Source organism: Opisthocomus hoazin, chromosome 18 (genome assembly GCF_030867145.1).
Source record: "Opisthocomus hoazin isolate bOpiHoa1 chromosome 18, bOpiHoa1.hap1, whole genome shotgun sequence".
In the NCBI taxonomy this organism is placed as follows: domain Eukaryota; kingdom Metazoa; phylum Chordata; class Aves; order Opisthocomiformes; family Opisthocomidae; genus Opisthocomus; species Opisthocomus hoazin.
Window position 1 is genome coordinate 5513171 of NC_134431.1, and position 19747 is coordinate 5532917.

General features: G+C 44.5%; 1 protein-coding gene across 8 annotated transcripts in view; it reads left to right on the forward strand.

Annotated features, from left to right (window-relative positions):
* Window positions 1-8778: 8778 nt before the first annotated feature.
* PTPRT (protein tyrosine phosphatase receptor type T) overlaps window positions 8779-19747 on the forward strand; it is a 475971-nt gene continuing 465002 nt past the window's right edge. For 5 of the 8 annotated variants that reach the window (XM_075438296.1, XM_075438300.1, XM_075438302.1 and 2 more), the window contains exon 1: window positions 8779-8993. In XM_075438296.1, the coding sequence (XP_075294411.1) occupies window positions 8924-8993 (70 nt within the window). In that variant the 5' untranslated portion in view covers window positions 8779-8923. The remainder of the gene's footprint in view (window positions 8994-19747) is intronic. The other 3 variants (XM_075438299.1, XM_075438301.1, XM_075438303.1) reach the window with 1 other exon arrangement.

Below are 19747 nucleotides of genomic sequence, written 5' to 3' on the forward strand. Positions count from 1 at the left end.
ATGCATGAAGTGGTGAAGGTGTTTTGCTTTTCTGTTCTGACAAACTGTGCTTTCGTAAGTTTGACGAGCTGGAGCTGTTAAGAGCACTCTTTGCTGATCTCCATTCTTCACTGATTAACTTAAATGGCCTTTACTGGTATTTTCAGTTTTTTTAATCAGATTTGGGAATTTGAAATATGCCTTGCAGAATCTTAACTTTCAAACTTGGCTTCTGCAGTTTCTTGAAGGAAAGACAAAGTGAGGCAGTGAAAGAGCTGGCTGTGATTTGTCATTCTGAGATTGATGTATTGGGGGACAAAAAATTACTTTCAGATATGTTAGCTAGAGTTAAACTTGCCATAGTTGATTATTCATTCTAGCCCTAAAATTCAAAGGAAGATAAGGAGGAGAAGATACCACAGAAGTAGTATTTGTATCAAGATAACTGGAAAATATATATGTACACTGAAGATCAATAATTAGTAGTCACAAGTTAACCAGATTGGCCTCTGGGAGTTCGGTGTGATGCAATAAGTCAAGTATTCTTATAATCATGCTTCATGTTTGAGCCTCTCTTGCTTCTCAATAAGCTTTGGCTGTAACAGCATTTAATATTCTTACTAATTGATTACTTGGTTTGTAAGAAGGAGGTGCTTGATTGGCTTTATTGGTGCAGTAGGGTGTGATATGGAACTGGTAAAGTGACTTCTCAGTAAACTGGGGACACAGGAGATGGTGTTGGTTATGCTGCCCCATCACCTTCTGACAGACCTTGCTGTTGAGTTATCAACCACATTTATTACAGTGGTTTCTGATAGTCCCATTGCACTAGGCATGGTATCCACTGGGTCTCTGAGCCCATGAGGTTTCCATTTCCAGGTCAGGAATGTGATGAGGTGTGACAGGCGCTGTGCCAAGGCTTCACCCTGCCCAGCTCCCCGTGCCTGGCTCGGATGTCATTAGGAGACTAAAACTCCAAGGTTCAATGAGCAGTTGGTGGAGAGACAGAGAGGCTCTTCCATGGGACAAATCCGTTTGCTCTAAGATCAAAATCATCCCCTCCAGGTACTTCTGTTTTCACCAACTCCCCAGCTAGCACAGGGCAACAAGGCTCTTAATTTAGTCACTTGAGCCGGGATGATCCTGGGTAAGAGTGAACTACGAGATGGCAGCAAGCAGTGTGTGAGTTCCCTTATTTTCAATGTGTTTTTTTTGAGATAGAAAAAAATAAAAAGAGACGGAGGCAGGAAAAAAGTGTATTGAAATGATGCAGAGAAGCAAAGTAAGAGAGAAATTAAAGGAACAGGGATGGGGGGTTGGAAACCAGGTTGAAATTCTAGAAAGGGGCCCCAATACTTGGGGATTTTTTTCCTGTTTTCTGAGGGACCTTGTCTGACTTCTCTTTGCTGAATTGCAGCATTTATGGTCTCCAACAGCTGAATATCTGAGCATGGTTTGTTCTTTCTCTTATTTACAAGCAGAACGGTCTTTTGGTAGAGGGATGAGCTCCTGCTGTATTTAGCTGTGAAGCTGAAGCAAGACATCTAGGTTGAGTTTCTACTTTCCTTAAAAAGAAAGATTAATAACCAAGGGTAAATACTACTGTACTAATTGGGGAAAAAAATAGTTTGATACAGAGGTGCTAATGCAGACACCCTTAAGTCATATCCTTATGTTAAAGCAGTAAGTGTGCTCTGTCTTTACAGCTAGAGATGGGGGGAAGCTCCCAAAAGCTTGAAAGCTCCATTTGACATTCTCTTTGTGTGTGATTTGTTTTCCTGAGTTTAAGTGACCCTGAAGTATCTCAACCACAAATTTTTGGAAATAATCCTTAAAGCAGAGCTCATGATAACCGACTGCTTTAGAAACCAGGATTGGAATAGACTTTAACAGAAATGCAACTATTTGGCCTCCCTTCTTTACAGCTGACAGACTTGACAGCTATTTCTGAATAACTCAATAGATAGGCATCTACAACGATATAACATCACTTTCAGATGTCTTTCTGGGGCCTTCTATTGCAATCGGAACCTGTGAGTTATCCAAGGCAAACAGCAACAAATTTTATGCCATACCTGGAGGAACCTGTTTCTTGTGACTAATGAAAAGGAAGCTGCTTCCCTATTTAACAGCAGCATTCTCTGGGAAGTTGTGCAGAACACGTGTAACCACCTGCTGATAATGCATGCTTAATCCAGGTCCCCATTTCCCCATAGTGTTGATTCAAGAAAAATTTATGTTGGGCATAACTTGCTTGAAGACTTTTCATGGGAAAAGCGAGCACTGTCAAGGATTAGATCTTGCATTATATCACAGTACATAAAAGCAAAGAAACCCAGGTAAAATGTAAGCTATACCTGTTCAGTGCTTTGGAAACAGCTAAAAATAATAGAATTAGTGGAAAAATATTCCACGCAGAATGTGCGTGAGGGACTACTGAATCAGAAGGTGGCAGTAATGACACCAGCATCCCTCATTCTTTACCTTGAAAATAAGTTACAGCTAGCACTGTTAGAATTGCAAACTTTCAAAGATAGCGAAAGCTCAGAGTGATCTGGAAAATACTGAATAAAAATGGAAGTTTGGACAAGCAAGTCTTTCCCGGCCCACTGTGTTCCTTCAGGGTCAGCCTCATTCTTCAGGTTTTCTTTCATCAAACAAGGTCGTGGCTTCCTGCAAATGCTGCAGTACCTATTTCACGTGCTTAGGAAATTCCTCTCTATTCTCTTCAAGGCCTGGCTGTGTATCTGCTCCTGCTCTGCCTTGCAGCCTCCCTAGCTGTGCCACTGACGCAGGCTCCCTTTTGCCTGGGTCTGATTTTTCTGTCCCTGTCATCTCAAGCTGCATGCGAGGAGCTTTCTCCGCTGAGGCCGTTCAGGTGTTTTCCACAGGGAATATCCCCTCTCCGGGTTCAGGGTTTTGTCCATCTCAAGTCAGCAGCCAGCGTGAAGAACCACGTGCAGGCCCTTCTGCTGTTCAGGCTTTTAAAAGCAGAACAATGTACAGAAAGCTACAGACAGGGAAGCTGAATATTGCACATTACAGCTGTCTCTGCAGTTTCATTAATTTTTATCTACAAATTGAGCTACAACTGTGAAAAATTGTGCTTTGTTTTAGCAAGGCTCTTGTCAGAGTTCTTTGACCCTCCTTCTGTTGTATAGCAAGATGAAGACTTTAAGTTCAAAATTCACTGCTAATGGAGAAGAACTGTTGGGCTGTTTGACGTTTTCAGACTGTTTCAGTCTTGCTGCCTTGCTGTACGTGTCTGCTTGCTTGTGTCTGCCTACAGCATTGCTATATTGCTTTTCCACGATACGGCATTGTTGAGAGAAACTCCTTGATTCAGGCCTCTTTGGTGCTTCCTGGAAAGTGTTGTTATGTTAGTGCGTAAAGGTGAGCTTGTGTTTCTGAGTAACAGATGGCTGGCAGTTAGTTTCCAGGAAGGAAAAAACTTATTAATGCAGATGATGCGTAAGAGCTCAATGCCAACATGTCTGACATCTATTAATGATTTCATCATGTAACCAGGTTAAAAAAAGCAGCTGGTATCTGTATGTGTGCACATGGTTATCTGCAAGTGTGCTGAAAACTTGGGGGGAGTGGAAAAACAGACAAGGTACCACTTCAAGGGTACGGGTAACTGGGCAGAGGTCTTCTCTCTAGTGCTGAGTAATTGAGTCAGCCTGCTACGAACTCCTCCGTATTCAAGGCAGTGCACAGCTGTGGTATGGGTTTCTTTTCTGTAGAGGTGGAGTGTCTGTATGTGCATGTGTACCTATGTAAACACAGGTGTGCCCGTATGGAGAACTGAAGCCAATGCTGGAGACGGTTTTGTTTTTAATAGCAAAACTTGAAATTGGGAAGCCAGATGGGTGAAGTTGTAAGTGATGTCAGGAGAAGGGCACAAGGTTCTTTAACCCCTCTCTGCCCAGCCGTGACAACGAAAACTTAACAGATCCTGTTCTAACCCAAATTTACAGTGCACAATATAAGGCAGTGGAAACTTTAATCTGCCCTCTAAACTTTACCTGTGAATCCTGCTGACTAATTTGTGAGGAAGATGCTGCATAATAGGGAGCTGGGTAATGGAAGCTGCAAATAGTGTGTGCATTAATTTGTAAACATCTATGTACTGCTTGCCCTGGGGGACAAAAAATAGTTTACCATATTGGATGGCACTGATCTTGATGTGTACCGAACCCCTCCAAGACAAGGGTCTTGTTATGTGCCCACTGGGGGTGTGATGCTGCGTAGACGGAACGATGTTTCTCCTGCTGCTCTGGGAATCTGCCTGTACCCAGGTAGTCGAGTGGCAGTCCTGTTTTGGTGACCTCTGCACCAGCAAAGAAGCCTGTAGCTCTGCAAAAAGATGCTTTCCTGTCCTTAAAAGAAGCACATGGGTTGTGGAGTGTTCCTTATATTTTCAGGCAGAGGAACTGTGCTGTCTTTAGGTGGTAGAGGGAGCCTGGCTGCTGTCTGTGAGCTCTCAGCTCTGCTGGAGATCTGAGAGGTGGTGGTGCACACACTGTGGGTGATTCGAGGAGTTCCTCCATGCTTCTGTTCTAGCCTGGTAGCAGCCTTGGATGTTTACAGCCTAACTTGTTTGTTAAATACTTCAAAAACATACGTATTGATTCAAGGCCACGAGCTGATTTTTTTCTTGATAGGTTTTCTCAGTTAAGTGCATTTAGTGGCACAATATGACACTGCCTTGGGTTGTTTAGCACTTTGTTTTCCAGGGGCAAGCAGCATCATTTGTGGGTGAGTGAAACTAAGGATTAAGTTTTCTTCTCTCCTCTGACACAGTGAGGGAACAGTTTTCTGGAGTCAAGAAGCCTCGAGTGACAGGCTCAAGAAAACTCCAGAACTTACGTTAACGTTTTCTTTTTTTAAGCTGCTTGAGTTATTAGTAATAGCAAAATAGGCTGTGATAATATACACCAGGATGGGATTAGACTTAGAACTCTTCTTTTGCCGTTTTTATAAAATAATCTTAAAATAATAAGACACGTTAGCCCAGAAGATAGAGATCTAGCAAGGCAAATTTTTAAGATTTTAGTTCTTTCTGTTGGGTCCAAAGGCCCCAGATCACATAAAAGCATATACAGCTATGTGTGGTTTTTTTTGGTTAGTGCCGGAGTTCTGGAGCACAGCCTGTCTCTCCCTTGCTTGATGGTTCATCACCGAACCAATATCCTGGCCCTGGTTGGATTCCTGGGGTTTCCTTGGCTGTCAAGGAGTTATGCTGAGGGTATAAGACACTCCTGATCTGCAGCATGTTTTCTCACTGTCCTTCTCCAGTGATACAACTTTGGATTTTTATAGTTAGATTTCATCCCGCTGCTATACTTCCAGTCCTGAAAGATGTTGTCTAAAGACTACTTCAATCCTATTGTGTTACCGATATCCTTTGGCATTGTAGTCAGTATGTTTCATTGGAAGACAACCAATGGTGTTAATGTAAAAATGAAACTTTAGCAAGACTCTAAAAGAACCTGTTAACCTTGTGTCCCTGTGATCTCTGCTTGCAGCTCTACATCTTGTTGACTTTCCGTTTTAGGGCTGTTCATTGCTGCATATGTTTTCTGTAGTATTGCCTATTTTCCTATGTGCTCTTCGATGTTCTGGTAGAACTGTGATAGATGGGACCTGGTTGCATTTGGCTTACTTATGAAATTACTTTTTTTTAACAAAGTTTGAATCTGCTTAACGTCCTTTTGAATATCAATGTTGTATTCAACCCTATTTCTTTTAATGTAGCTTTACTTTCTTCCTTCATAGTTTTATGGGGTTTTTTCCTACCAAAATCCTTGTACACAGTTGAAGATCATAGAACCATTAAGGCTGGAAAAGACCTCTAAAATAATCAAGGCCAACTGTCAGCCCAACACCACTGTGCCTGCTAAACCAAGTCCTGAAGTGCCATATCTACAAGTTTTTGAATGCTTCCAGGGATGGGGACTCCACCACTGCCCTGGGCAGCCTGGTCCAGTGCCTGACCACTCAGTAAAGAGATTTTTCCTAATATCTATCTAAACCTTCCCTGATGTGACTTGAGGCCATTGCCTCTCATCCTATTGCTAGTTACCTGTGAGAAGAGACCAAACCCCGCCTCACTACAGCCTCCTGTCAGGTAGCTGTAGAGTGGCTCCAGAGTTGACCATACTGCATTTCCATTTTTCAGGGTGGACACTGTGCTGCTTCTGCAGTTAGCTTATTGCCAGTTCAGTGTTGTCATCAACAGAAATCTGACTGAAATATTCACTTCAGGGTTTGAGGTTTTGTTCTAATATCTGCGTGATTTTAGTTTATCCTGTCCTCGCTGCTGTAATACTGCATCTTATCTTATTCTATATTTTCCTCTCACAAGAAAGTGGTTTTTGTATTCAGATAATCCTTTATAAGGTTTTAGCTTGATTTAGTTCAGCCTAATGTTTGGCTTCACACTAATTGATGTCTAAGACACAGTTCTCTTCCAATCAGTCCTTCTTCCAGGTTCTTGCAGATTGTTTATTTCTAACCTCCTGCTGCTTTAGCCAGGTAGAGGTAAGGATCTTCTACCTTTCTTCACCTTGCTTATGACACAGATTTTTCTTAGGTTGATGCCTTTCCTTGGAAGAGGTATTAAGCTTCTCTGCTTTCTGTTCCTTGGACTTCAGTAAATTACTTAGCTTATCAATTTTTTGTCGTTCTGAACCTGAACTCCAGACTTGCTTTTGTTCCTTCCCTTTAGTTTATATAGGAACAACTGGTGATCACTTGATTTAGGATAGGGTTTTTTACAGCTTGTTCTTTGCTACCGTTTTCCTCACTTCTTACCAGCACCATCTCTGTGTTTCAAGGCTCTGTTATTGTTCAAGCAATTTGCATTGACACAGGTTTGGTTTTTTTTTTTCCCCCAGCAGTTTGTGCCTACTGTGCTGGCTGGATCCTTTCTACTACCAAGCAGCCTACTTAGTGATGTTTTCTTCTTGCTGTTCTGTTCTCTGCTTTCCCTTTATCTCTAATTGTATACTTGTTTGTGAGTGTCCTTTTACTGAAAAGATAGTGGCACACTGTAATTTGTGAAGTGATGCTGACACCTGAAGAAAGGCCCATGTTTCGGTGGCGGTTGGGCTGTTTTTGAACTGGGGGATGTGTTTTTGAGTGAGATATTTGGACCTGCTCTCAAACTCGGCTCTGGATAGGGATGGTGAGGGGGGAGTATCCGTAGCAAACTGATGTTTTGTCCGTTATGTGGACCTTGGCTACCAGGGCAGGGCTCTCACCTCACTGGACAAGGGTTGCAAAGTGAAATTCTTCAGTGGTGACTTCAAGAAGTCAAGCTTGGCCCTTCAGTGAGAAGCTCACAAGCCTCACCTGAGGAACACCACACATTTTTTGAGTCTTTTTTTCTGCTCCTTGCAGGTGAGCTGGTTACGGGGGTGGCAAGGCATGTGCTTTGTGTTGGCCAGCAAACACCCCCGGCCCCCAGCTGATAGCCCTCGCCCGGCTGCCTTGCAGCAGCACGGGTGGGGGGGGCTGTGGTCCCTGCCCCAGGTAGGAGCGCGTCGGGGACCCCCGGAGGCTTCCAATGCCCTGGGAGGAAATCAGCTTCGTGTTGTGTGACTTCGGTCCCCGGAGCTCTCGGTTAGCTCGGGTCAAACGCAAACCAGTAGCTTCAAATGCAAACTGGTGTTAACGGCGCAGTTCCGCTCCCGGTTTGGGTCGGGGCCAGAGCAGAACACGAAATTGGGGGGGAGGAGGGGGGTCTTGCTGGTGGGGGGCCCGTGCCGCCAGGACCGACCCCGCCAGCCCGGGGGCATGCGGGGGGGGGGGGGGGGGGGGGGGGCAGTGGGGGTGCCCGGCCGGGGCCACCGCCGGTGCAACACCGCCCCCTACGGGCGGGCTGCGGCGCCGTGCTCGGCAGTAGCGAGGGGAGCGGAGCCCAGCCCGGGGAGGGGGGGGGGGCTGGATGGCTCCGAGCGCCGTGCGGGGTTTAACGGGGGAACAGTGTTCCGTTAACCCCAAGGCACTGCGGGAATGCTGCCGAGGCCTGAGCTGCTGCCTAAAACAGTTCCCGGCTGTGCCGAACACTGAACAGGGGCTTTATCCGGGTGGTTTTCGCTTTGCTTTTCCCGTGCTAATTCGAGCTCGGGCGGGTGATTGATATTGAGAGGTCTCCTTTTTCGGGCTTTTTTTTTTTTCCTCCTTTCTTTGCTAAAGAAGTTGCCAGTGGAAAGCGATTTTCAGAACGCTGTGCAAGATTGGGTCTCTGCCTGTGTGTGAAGCCCAGGAGCGCAGCAGTACGCGGTGTGATTAGATATTTAGTGGTTAACTCCCTCCGAAGTAAAGCGAATAATCATGGAAATTACTATTTTCAGCTGCAAACGCCTGTGAGCTGCTCGTGACAGCCGCCCTGACAAAGCCCCTCCGAAACCCGCAGCTCCCCGCCCGGCTGGCCCCGGCAGAGGGTCGCTCCCTCCCTCCCTCCCTGGGTAACGCAACACCCTGCCGCTACCCGCCAGCCCCGCAGCAAACCGGGCTTTGCCGGCGAGATGCTGCGCTCCAGCCGTTACCGAGAGCAGCGGTTTTTTTTTTTCTTTTTGCACGTGCAGCTGGGCTTGAATAGGGATTAAAAAAAAAAAATACAGAGCCTGAAGCGCAGCCCCCAGCCCCGCCGCCGAGGAAGCCTCTGACGGCGTGGGAGGGGGCGCGGGGGCTGCTGCCCTCGTCGCGGCGGGGCAGCGGGGCCGGCTCTGCGCGGGCGCGCCCGGCGCTGGGCTGGGGGGGGGTGCCCGCCCGCCCCCCGCCCCCCCCCCCGCCACTTTCGGCGTCTCCTCCGCGCGCAGCACAGCGGCTGCGGGGCTGCCGCCGCCTCGGCCGAGCCCACCGATGCCGGGGATATTTGCAAGGAAGCAGCGGCGCAGCGGCGGCGGGGGGGGCCGGTGAACTCCGGGGAAGGATGACCGGGCTCGCCGCGATCGCCTTTCTCCTGCAGCTCTTGCCCAAGGCGGAGGGACAGGTCTTCGCAGGTGAGTGCCGGCCGGTGCCCCGGCTCCCCGGGCGTCCCCCGCCGCTCCTCCCGGCAGCCTGAAGCCTCCGGTCCCGCAGGAGCGGGTGGAATCGCCCCTCGGGAGGCGGCTGCTCGGCGGGGAAGGAGCGGGAGGGTTTAGAAGTCGGGTTTCTGGAGCGAGCCGGGCTGCGGGGAGCTCGGCCGGGTTCTGCGGGGACCCCCGCGGTGTCCCTGCCTCGGGCTGGGGGGGGGTGGGGGAGTTGTCGCTCCTCAGGCGGTTGGGAGTGGTGGGAGATGGAAGCATCGCCTTTTTATTCCGGGGTTCACGACATTTGAGCCCTTTCCGTGGTTTGTGCGAGGGGGGAGTTGGCTGGCTCTGCGGGGTGCGCGGCGGGGGTCGCTGCGTCTCCCCTCGCGGCGGGCGCAGGGGTCGGGGTGCTCTCGGGAGTTTAGCGGCAGGTTTCTTTCTGCCCTTGCACCTCGCAGCTCAAGTAACTTTCTCGGGGGAGCTCAGCTACTCGGGCTGGCTCCTTCCCAGCTGTCTCGCCCTCTGTCACTCTCATGTGGAGGAATACTTTGCTCCCTGGCATGTGTACGTTAATAGTAGCCGGCTATTTTCCCCCCTCCTGCAAGCTCCTCCAGGCATAGTTCGAATTACTTGAAGATGACAGGTGCTTATGAAGCTAGTGTTCTCCTCTTGGGCTGTTTTATAGGTAAAGTGAAGATACGTGATGGCTTTGTTTGTCCATTGGATCTTTTAAGGTGGTGTTAATTTTCTCGCTGTAGTTTTTTTAACATTAAAAAATACAGTTGTAAGTTTCTTCTCTCCTGACTTTAGCTTTCTAAGGATGTTTTATCTTCTGTTTTTCCTCCCATCTATATATTTAAGACGAGCAAAAATTCCCTGTGCAATACTGCTTTGTAGGGATAAACCTCAGTGCTTGAGACTTGGTTTCATACCTCCAAAGTTTAGCTCATCTCAGTTAAGACCGAGAGCTCGAGTGACTCCCGTCTCCCCGCTTTAAACCAGAAATCGTGCGGAGCGTAGGAGGTGCTGAGCCCTGCCTGTCCCTTTAGCTGATCCCTCCAGTGCAGCGTGGCTTGAAAGTTTGGGGTGCGGAGGGCTGGGTGGGCAGCGGAGCCCCCCGCTCAGCCCTGGGGAGCAGACACTGTCACCGGTCCCATGCTGCCAAGAGATCTTGTTTACATTGCTAGGCAACTGCACAGACCCACAGATTTATTAGAAAGGCTGGGAAATCTAACCTAGTTAAATAGCTGCTTCCTTGAGTAAGCAATATGTGGAGCTATTTTGATTTTTTTTTTCTTCTTTTTCTCTCTCTCCCAACTGAGTCTTCCTGTTCTTGACACTTGTCATATCAGTTGAGATTAGATCCTTGCCTTTTGATGAATCATTTAGCCCAGATGCTTAGAAAAAAGAGTTTTCTATGAAAATGGGAAACTTCTAAGAGGGCAGAAAAGACTTGAGGGAAACAGTAATGTAATATGAGCTAAACACATGTAAATTCAGGGATTAACCAGATGTTGTCATAATATTTCATGGCTTTCTGGAAATATTGTTTTAATCATCAGTTTGGGGGGAACAGCAACTGTGAGATTTCCTAATCATTAGTATCGCCCTTCACCTCCTATTTCACTGCATGCCTTACTATTCAAATTCAGAGGAACTTATTTTAATAAATCATGCTTTCTGAGCTGCTTCTATTAACGAAGGAAGCTAAAAGAAACTTTTCTCCTCTTAAGCTATGTATCTGGTGTGAAGTGTGGTGGTCTGGGCTTTGTCCGTAGAGCTGATATTTTTATCGTAAAAAGCAAAGCTTTCCAGATGCGCTTCGTCTCGAAAAGGCCAGTGAAGTTTGGGAGACTGGAGTTCTGGCCAGCCGTGCGTCTTCCATCGGGTGGTGCTGTCTCCACAGCTATCCGGAGGCAAACACCTCCTGTCTGCTGCCGACGGACGCGTTTTCCACAGCCTAATGCGTTTATTCGGCAGCCTGTTGTTAAACATCCCCCCCAAAAAAATCACTGTGCAAGAAATTGGCTGGGTTTTTTGATTTATTTGCTTATATGATAGGCTAAGAAATAGGCAAGCCCCAAGTGAAGGCAAAATGGTATTCAATTCCTACCCAACTTGCGCAGCTGCTGCTGCTTCTTCATATTCTCCACAACGTGCAAAATTAGAAATACTACAAGGCAGCAGCAGAACACAGATGGCTTCTACCTAGAATGCCTAGTTTTGCATTGAGGGAGCTGGTTAATGCTTATTTCTTTATGTAATTTTTGTTTTGCTCTATTTATTCTCCACAGCAATTACTTTCAGTTGCCTCCAGTCTCAGTATTTATTTATAATTGAAGGTATGCTTTCAAGGTTCTAAACTTTTTGCTAGCTTTAGGGTCAGCTACTAATTTAATTCCTCTACTTTGCCATAGAAGAGACAGAAGTAACACCAGGTAATTCTAATAATTGCTGATTCTTTCAGGTTTGCAGAAATTAAGCAACTTTGCTTATGGGAAGTTTTTTTGCTTGAAGCCCGTGTGCAGTTTTTTCCCATCAAATACGTGGAGCATTCCCGCGGTTGCTGTGCACTTTGCTACAGTACATTTTGTGTGAGTTTTTAGAGGAAAAAAAAGTGGAGAACAGAGAGGTTAAAGTCATCGGCAGCTGTGAAAAAGCATTCGGGGTAAAGTAGGACAGTGGGTTTACACTGGGACTGTTCACCTCAAAACCAGATTACTTGGACCCTCGTTTCTCTTACGATATCAATGTTCACTTTAATTTTTTCCTTATCCTGCTCCTTGTTTCACAGAACGTTTGGACTTGTAACTGTTTGCTTTTAAAGGCTGCTGCTGATTCACAAAGTTATGGCAACTGATAGGTCATCCCACACGGCTCATTCAGAGAGGAGGGAAGATGGAAGGGGAGCAAGGGAGTAAACTGTAGGATTTTTGAGGGGAAGATGAGTTCATTTACTCACAGATTTTCTATCAGTAAATTGACAATGAAAAATGGGTGTTTCTGAGCAAGCTACTCGGTGGCAATTATTAACAATGCAGCCATTTAACTCTGTAATCACTTTTCACTCCCTCTGGGGAGCTGTTAGCACTACAATTCAACTTTATTTTTCATTCCTCACTGGCTTGATTTGTTTTCTAATACATAAACAATTAATATTATAAAGGTGATGTTGTGAAACTGCCAGTTCTGACAGTGACGATGAAAGGTCACTGTGTGTATAAAGGCATTTGTGAATCCGAGTGATAATCCTTCCCTTCTACAAATGTGGAGCCCCTTTTTACCATCCATTCTTCTGAAAGTCCCTCAGCTCTGCTTTTCTTGTTTAATTGTACTTTGTCTGCTAAACTCAATGTGCAGGCCCATGTGCCCTAGTTTTCATTAATATCGTGGCAATGATTCTTGTAGAATATTATAGCATTTTTTAGAAGGCACCATCAGCTGTTACCACGGAAACCCGTGTAGTGGTAAAGATGTAGGTCTGAGGTTTTGCGAACCTCAAAAGATATGGACAAGGGTTGTTCCTTATAGGAACAATTACTTTTGTATACAAGAATCTAAGTGGAGAGAAGAAAGAGGAATAAATTGATCTGTTCAGCATTGCGCTGACAATCCTTCTTTTGAATAACATTCTGCACAGAAGGATCAGTGTCTCTCTGATTCTCTGTATGTGTACGGGGGTTTTTAAGCTCATTATTTATCATAATAGTTGTTTTATGCCTCTGGTAATATTCATTGTAATTTCATAGGTGAGGTAAATGAGTGTGTATTGGCAGGTATTGTTCTTTGCTTGAATGGGAAGTGCTGAATGTAGAATTGGAGAGGTGTGCAATGTTAGCACAGGAGCTTAAATATTTTGTCAATGAGCAAATCTGAGACTAACTTAACATGGCCCTAATTAAAAATAAAAGTCAGATGCTGTCTGAAATCCACCTACTAAAATCTGATTGAGGTATGTACGAGTTTGCTCACTAATGTGAACAATAAGAGCAATAATAGTTATCTAATTTGCTATAGAAATACTGAAGCCTAGTTAACATTCATGAAAACTTCTGATGTTTGGGTGACGAGCAGCAGGAGTGCGCGTGTGTGTATTGCTATATAAAGCATATGTCCTTTAGAGAGAGACTTCTTAATTTTTTATGGCAACTGCTTCAGTCTGTTTCCTTGGTGTCTTGTAATGCACAGATCAAATATGTAACGAAGCCTCTAAAATGCGCTTGTCTGTACATTCATAGATGAGGCTTTCCTTGCAGAGAATTTAAGAACAGTGGCATACAGGGCTCGCCTGCTGTCAGAAACTGACCCAAGTTGTAGTCCAGATTTCCTGCTGCGATGAGAAACCTCCTGTGCCTCCCGTTGCCTCTGTACCAGAGGGCTCCGCTTCCCCGAAGCACAGCTCGCGAGTTGACATTTCTTGGCTTTGTGTTGTCATTCTTGAGAAGAATATGGTGCGCTTGGCTTTCATGGTATTTCTGAACATTTTATGGAGCAGCATTACTTGGCTCACTTAGGACAGTGTATTTGGCCAAGAGTCACCTCTTTTCTGGTACTGTTCATGTTTCCTTGTTCTCAAATTGGTAAGACAAGGGGGAACGGTTCGAAACTAAGAGGGCAGATTTAGATTAGATATTAGGAAGAAATTCTTCCCCATGAGGGTGGTGAAACACTGGCCCAGGTTGCCCAGAGAAGCTGTGGCTGCCCCCTCCCTGGCAGGGTTCAAGGCCAGTGTGGATGGAGCTCTGAACACCCTGGTCTGGTGGAAGATGTCCCTGCTAGTGGCAGGGGGGTTGGAACCAGATTATCTTTAAGGACCATTCCAACCCTTACCCATTCTATGAGTCTAAATTTTACTCCTGATGGTGCTCTCCTTGTTTATGCTGGTTAGCACAAAAGTTAGCGTTGCCTCTCACTTTTCAATGCCACTTGTCTCCCACCACCCTGCTCTTTCCAGGAAAACCCAAAGGAAAAGAGCAACCTGATACACCCCAAAGCAGGCATGCAAACAAGGTGAGTGTTGATGGCACCAGAAAGGACTTCTTAGAACCTGACCCTGTCTTTCTGTACACTCGTAATTACATAACAAGCAATTGATTCTAGTTCTCATTATTGCAAGCTCTAAAGATCGTATATCTTTGTGGTGGAAGAGACAACTACTATGTCTTAATCGGACTATAAATCATTTAATTAGACCCACTTGTTTTTTAATATCCGATAAACACATCCTATCTATTACAGCACAGTTCAGAGATGCTGGATACTTTGCAAGCTGGATGGGCAGGGCATTGCACATTCCAGAAGGAAATGCTTAGAAGTTAGTTAAAACAAGGAGCTCTGGAGAAGGAAGGCTGTAAGTGTTATTTAATTCTGCAGGTGAAGATGATCTAATTCTGGGGAGCACAAGCATACCCAACTCCATGAACAAGACCTGCTAAACAGGACAGGAACCCCCAGGAAGAGCAAGCCTCCTTAGTGCTTTGTCTCCTTTGTCTTTCTTGTTTTCTTTGAACTACTGCTTGTAAATCAATCCAAGACCAGCTGCTTGATATCTTCTTTTCTCCAGCTCAATCTCTCTGGGACTGCAGGCTTGGGAATTCAAGCCAACTTGGTGAATTCTGCCACAGTCTGAAGCAGTGCAGCTCATGGCATTGAAGAATGATTGAGCTGCTTGCGAATTTGAGGAGGATGGGACCTGGCTCTTGTTCCATGATTTTTGAGTTCATCTTTCAGCAAGGCTGTGAGGTTTGACAGCTGATGATGTTGTGTGGGCACACATCAGTGCTGCAGCCTGAGCAGCCTATGGTTATGCAAACCTCTTAACGCAGTTTCCTTTGTACTGGAAATGCTTATAAGTATCCCGAATCTCGTGTTTTGTTAGGTGAAATGTCTTTACACCTGATGTAACAGAGGAAACTGTTTACCATGCTTTTTTCACGTACATTCTTGTCATAATCTCAGCTTTATTCCTGGGGTGGTGACTATATTAAAAAACTGAGAAGCAGCTCTTGGCTGCTAATTCAGCTCTACCTTGAGCAAAGGAGGGCTGTTTCACTACTTGTCCTCTGCAATGTTGTAAACAACAACATCATTAAGAGTATTACAACTTAACCTTGGGTTTATCTGTTTTTATGTTGAGGTGAATCTGTCTCTTTGAATTTGAAGAAAATATCATTACCTGTTAGAGTAGAAGTAGGCCAGTGTACTGGGGATGATATGCTTGAAAATACTGTGCTTCTGACTCCAGTACTGCTGAAGGTGTCAATTACTGGAGTGACCTTAATCTGCGAGCGTATGAATCTTCATTCCCTTAGTATTGACTCAAAGGTCAGCTCCTCAATAACGGGCTTTCAAGTTCTTTTTTTAATGTAAAAGCATGGAATTGGGAATGGTATTGATGCCACAAGATTTTGTTTATTTAATAAGATAATGAAGGCTGGTAAAAGTGTTGCTTGGCAGAGAGCATGTGTGGTGGTGACCACCCAGTAGAAGTAGGGCATGAAGATGAAGCGGGGGAGGAAGCAGGGAATTAAAGCAATTTGACTGCTATAGATGGGTCTGTCTTCCTTTCGAAATACATTTACTGGAATTGCGGCAGTATTTGCTGGATAAGCAGAAGAGCCCTTCTGTCAGCAAGATGGGAGGCTGCTGTGCTTGATGGTTCATTTCTCCAGAATAGGGATTTTCTGTCAATGTGCACCCATTTATGTGCTGGCAGCTCAAATCTTATTCCGTGTTCCTAGGTGTGAATTCAGTGCTCTCATAGAAACAGTTGTTGAGGAAACTGTAAAGTGTTATGTATTTCCACTGCAATCACTTGTTTCTTGGGGAAATACTTCTTGTTTTGGTATTTTCTTCAGAAGTGTGTGGCTGAAAGAGGTACATGTAAAAAAACAAACCCCAAACACCCCCCCCCCCAAAAAAAAAACAAACCCCAAAACCAACAACCCTGAATACCTCCCTCCCCCCAAAAAAACCCACCCTAAGCTGAGAGGCTGTGTATGTATAACTCCACATCTGATTGCAGTTGGGGTGATGTCAAAAATTTTTTCTGCTTGGTTCTCTTTGTCCTAAGAACTGAGAAGCGCCGATATGAATGTTCGTTAGCTCTTTCTAGTGTTTTCTGTGCAAGTCCACCTCTTTGCAAGAGGAGTATGTGCTCGTGTTTCTGTCCTAGCAGGGGAGCCACTTTGTCTAGCTATTGGCTTGGGTGTGTTTGGAAGCTGGCTGAGCAGAAGAGCTCGTTATCTTCCTTCTCATTCTGGACTTGATAGGCAATTGTCAGTTTGTAACAGTATCAAGTCATCTCTCCTAGTGAGCATCTTTAATAGAAAGTCCCTTTTTTTCTCTATTGTTTGTTAAACCTAATGTGATTGCTTTATTGTATAGTAACTCTAAAACATCTGAAGAGCCAACTGTGTTAAATGCTTCAGAGGCACAAATGACTCATTTTTGTACCCTGAAGAACGCTTTCATCTTGCACTTGTACAAGAGAAAAACAACAGAAGAAACGGGAGCAGTGTTGCAGCCAAGCAGCAAGGGTGGCAGCTGACAAGGTGCTGGTGTGTTTGGGTGGGGGGTTGGTTACGGAGAAGGTGATGAGAAGGCGAGTATGATGAGATTATAGCAATAGGAAGAGGAAGGGAGAAAGTATGAAAGAAGACATGAAAGGGAAGAGGAGCCTGACAGGATGGACACAGTGAGGAAGCAGACATGAAATTAAGCTCAGAGATCGGCTGCTGTTCCTGATGCTCGCAGGCTTGGGAGGATGGTTGTCGCTGCCATCATCTCTGTCTCCCTTCCTGCGAGTTAACTGGCAGCCGAAGTTATTGCTGGATAGCTTGTTGCTGCAAATTTTGGTCCTTAGGCAGAAACATGGGGTGCAGTGCCTGGTTTTCATTGTCCTTCCTTAGTTTTACCTTCACGTTTTCCCAAACTCATTGAGCATGTGTCTCCACAGACCAAACTAATATGAATATTTTGAATTGACTAGTATCCCATTCTAGGTTTGCTTAGAAAACTGTAGGAGATTGATACATTAAATTTGCTTGTGGGTACTATTTCAAATATGATAAAGAATATGATAGCAGCAGTTTTCCCTGTTGTTACTCTAGCTCCACTGATGTTTTGGAGATCTGTTCCTGTGTTCACACTACAGTTGCACGCTGTTTATTTTGGTAAAATGAAAAAGAATAAGCATGCAAAAGGAAAAAAGTTGGATGTATTTGCCCTCTGAAATACATTGCTGTCTGTACCAGAGTAGCCCATTGGGATAGCACCTATGCTTGGGTGCCTTAGCATGTCGCTGGGCTCAGTTCGGAGCCTGTGCCAGGCAGCCCAGATGTGATGCACAGTTTTGTGCAGCAGCAAAACAAAATTAAATATCCAGAAGTAGTCATGTCCATCAGTAAGCTAAAGCCAATTATTCATCTTTGCTCCTTCCCGTTAATTTTTTTCTGAAGTTTGTTGTTGGTTTGGAGCAGACCTTTTTGTTGTGTTATTGGCTCTGACTCAACAGGATGTGACCTTCTGATAAATTTGACTTTCAGACTGGTGGCTTCCAGCTCTGGGAGCTCCTATGGTCTGGCAGTTCATGGCCAGCACTGACTCACTCCCTTTAGGGCAAAGGGATCTCTCGGGAGGCACCCTGCAGCGATCTGCTTGCGTCCTGCCTGCAAAAAAGAGGGAAAGAGGCAGGGATGGCCAGCTGGCTCCTGGACAGTGATTTCATGTTACTCCTGTGTACAGACACATGTGGGTAGTTATTGCCGGGGGTGATGCTGCATAGCTGAACTGGATCTCCTGTTCAGCCTTTTGGGGGAGGGAGAGAGATTTCGTTAAATCTAAGACCAGCTGAAAGGTTTCTACAAATGTGATCTGAAAATTGATTTTCTTTTTTTTAAGAAAACAGTTGTTCTATAACAAACAGTTCCCCTGTAGTTTTTGATTCAAACATTCCAGCAGGAATGGGATAAAAAAATCTATATAATCTAGCACAAAATAATAAGTTGCAATAAAACTTGTAAGAAGTGTTATGTGTACTTTTTAAAAGGGATTTCTACTCTGAAAGTGGTGGTCAAAACACTGCTCCATCTTCCTGAATAAATATTTTTGTTAGCAATAGGGTCTCCTAGACAAACAGTAAATATATTTTTATGATTAAAAAATGGGAGATGGTTAGTATGTACTAGTTAGTATATGCTGTTAGTATGTACTAACAGATATCAGCACGTGGTAGCAATAATCAGAGAAGCGGAAAGCTTGGGAATAAACAAATATGCTGTCTTTGTTGGCACAGGGATAACCCTGGAGACTGTCAAGGCCAGAGCCTGTAAAAAATAAGAAAGTATAATTAATTGTCCTTAAATGAACCTAGGAAGCAAAAATATCGCTCTCAAAGTAAACTCTCAACTTCTTTTAATATTAAATCTTTTTCATGTGCCAAAATTTCTTTTTTAATGCTCCATAATGTCCCTATTTACATTTCTGTGCATGTTTACTGTAAAGAATCAGTATGCTGAGAATAGCTGTGCTGGACATCTGTTTTGCACTCTGATTTTCTAGCAATAATACAAAATGATTTCTCAAAATGGCTGAGAAGCAATGTTTTGGATCAAAGCCTTGGTGGTGTTTGAAAGTCACTTAGCGGTTGTGTAGATTAAATCACTCCCCTGTTTCCTTGTGTGTGTTAGAGAGGCTTTCTTTTCGTTCCAGTTGGCTCCTGTGTCCGTGGTGATGAGAAGAGCTATTATATTGTGTTATTGCACCCCACTCTCCCCAAAAGCTCTGTGCTGATGAGCTTCTATTGCTCACAGAATGCTAAATAAATGAGAAATAAGAGTTTCACTCAAAGTAGTATGAAATTTCTTTGTGTCACTTAGCGTATTCCCAATGGTGTCTGACTTCAGGCCGACTTGAAGAGGTTTGGGACCTGGAGTGTGCAGGAAGCAACAGTCGTGGTATCAATACACGGTACGAGCTTGGTGTGTCTCCTGCTTGCCGAGTGTAATTCACGTCAAAATTTCTGAAGAGAGTACAGAATGAGCATTTGGATTATACAGCATATAACAATCTACCTACAGGATAGGGGATGGCAGAAAGATTACTCATTGGGATCTGACCTCAGATACAATTTTTGTTAAAGTTCAGGAGAAACTTAGAAGTAGCTCCTTCGTAAGTTTTTTTTTTTTTGTAATGAAAGTAAAATTGAAACAACTTCCAAGTGGAGAAATAATGTCAGAGTTCAGAATTGTAAGCATAAATTTAGCCCCAATCTTGGAAAGTATTGCAATATTGCAATATAGATCCAGAGTAAATGTATACAAAGTTATTCTGAGTGGATGAGAAATCTGGGAGTGATTAATGAGTGAGAGAACTGACAATTGACATCATATTTGCATGCAACTGAATTTGAATTTGAAAAGAAGCAAGTACATTAAAAGCAGAATATGCCACCTGCTGTGTATGTAGTTTAAAAAAGTGCATGTCTGGGATTTTTTTTCTGTCTGCAATATTCCCCTCAGCCCTGAACATCATCTTATTCCTGAGAGTGGCAAATTAAAGTATTGAAAGTACCTGCAAGTGACAGCAGTTTCTCCACTTTTGAGCAAAGATTTACAATATCTAAATGCATTTAGCTTCTGGACCTGTGACTGAGAGCGGAGCTGTGAAAGGGACTGCACCGTGGAGGAAAGGAAGGGGAAGAAAGGTGTATTATTTAATGTGTACCAAGAACAATAGAAAGATTA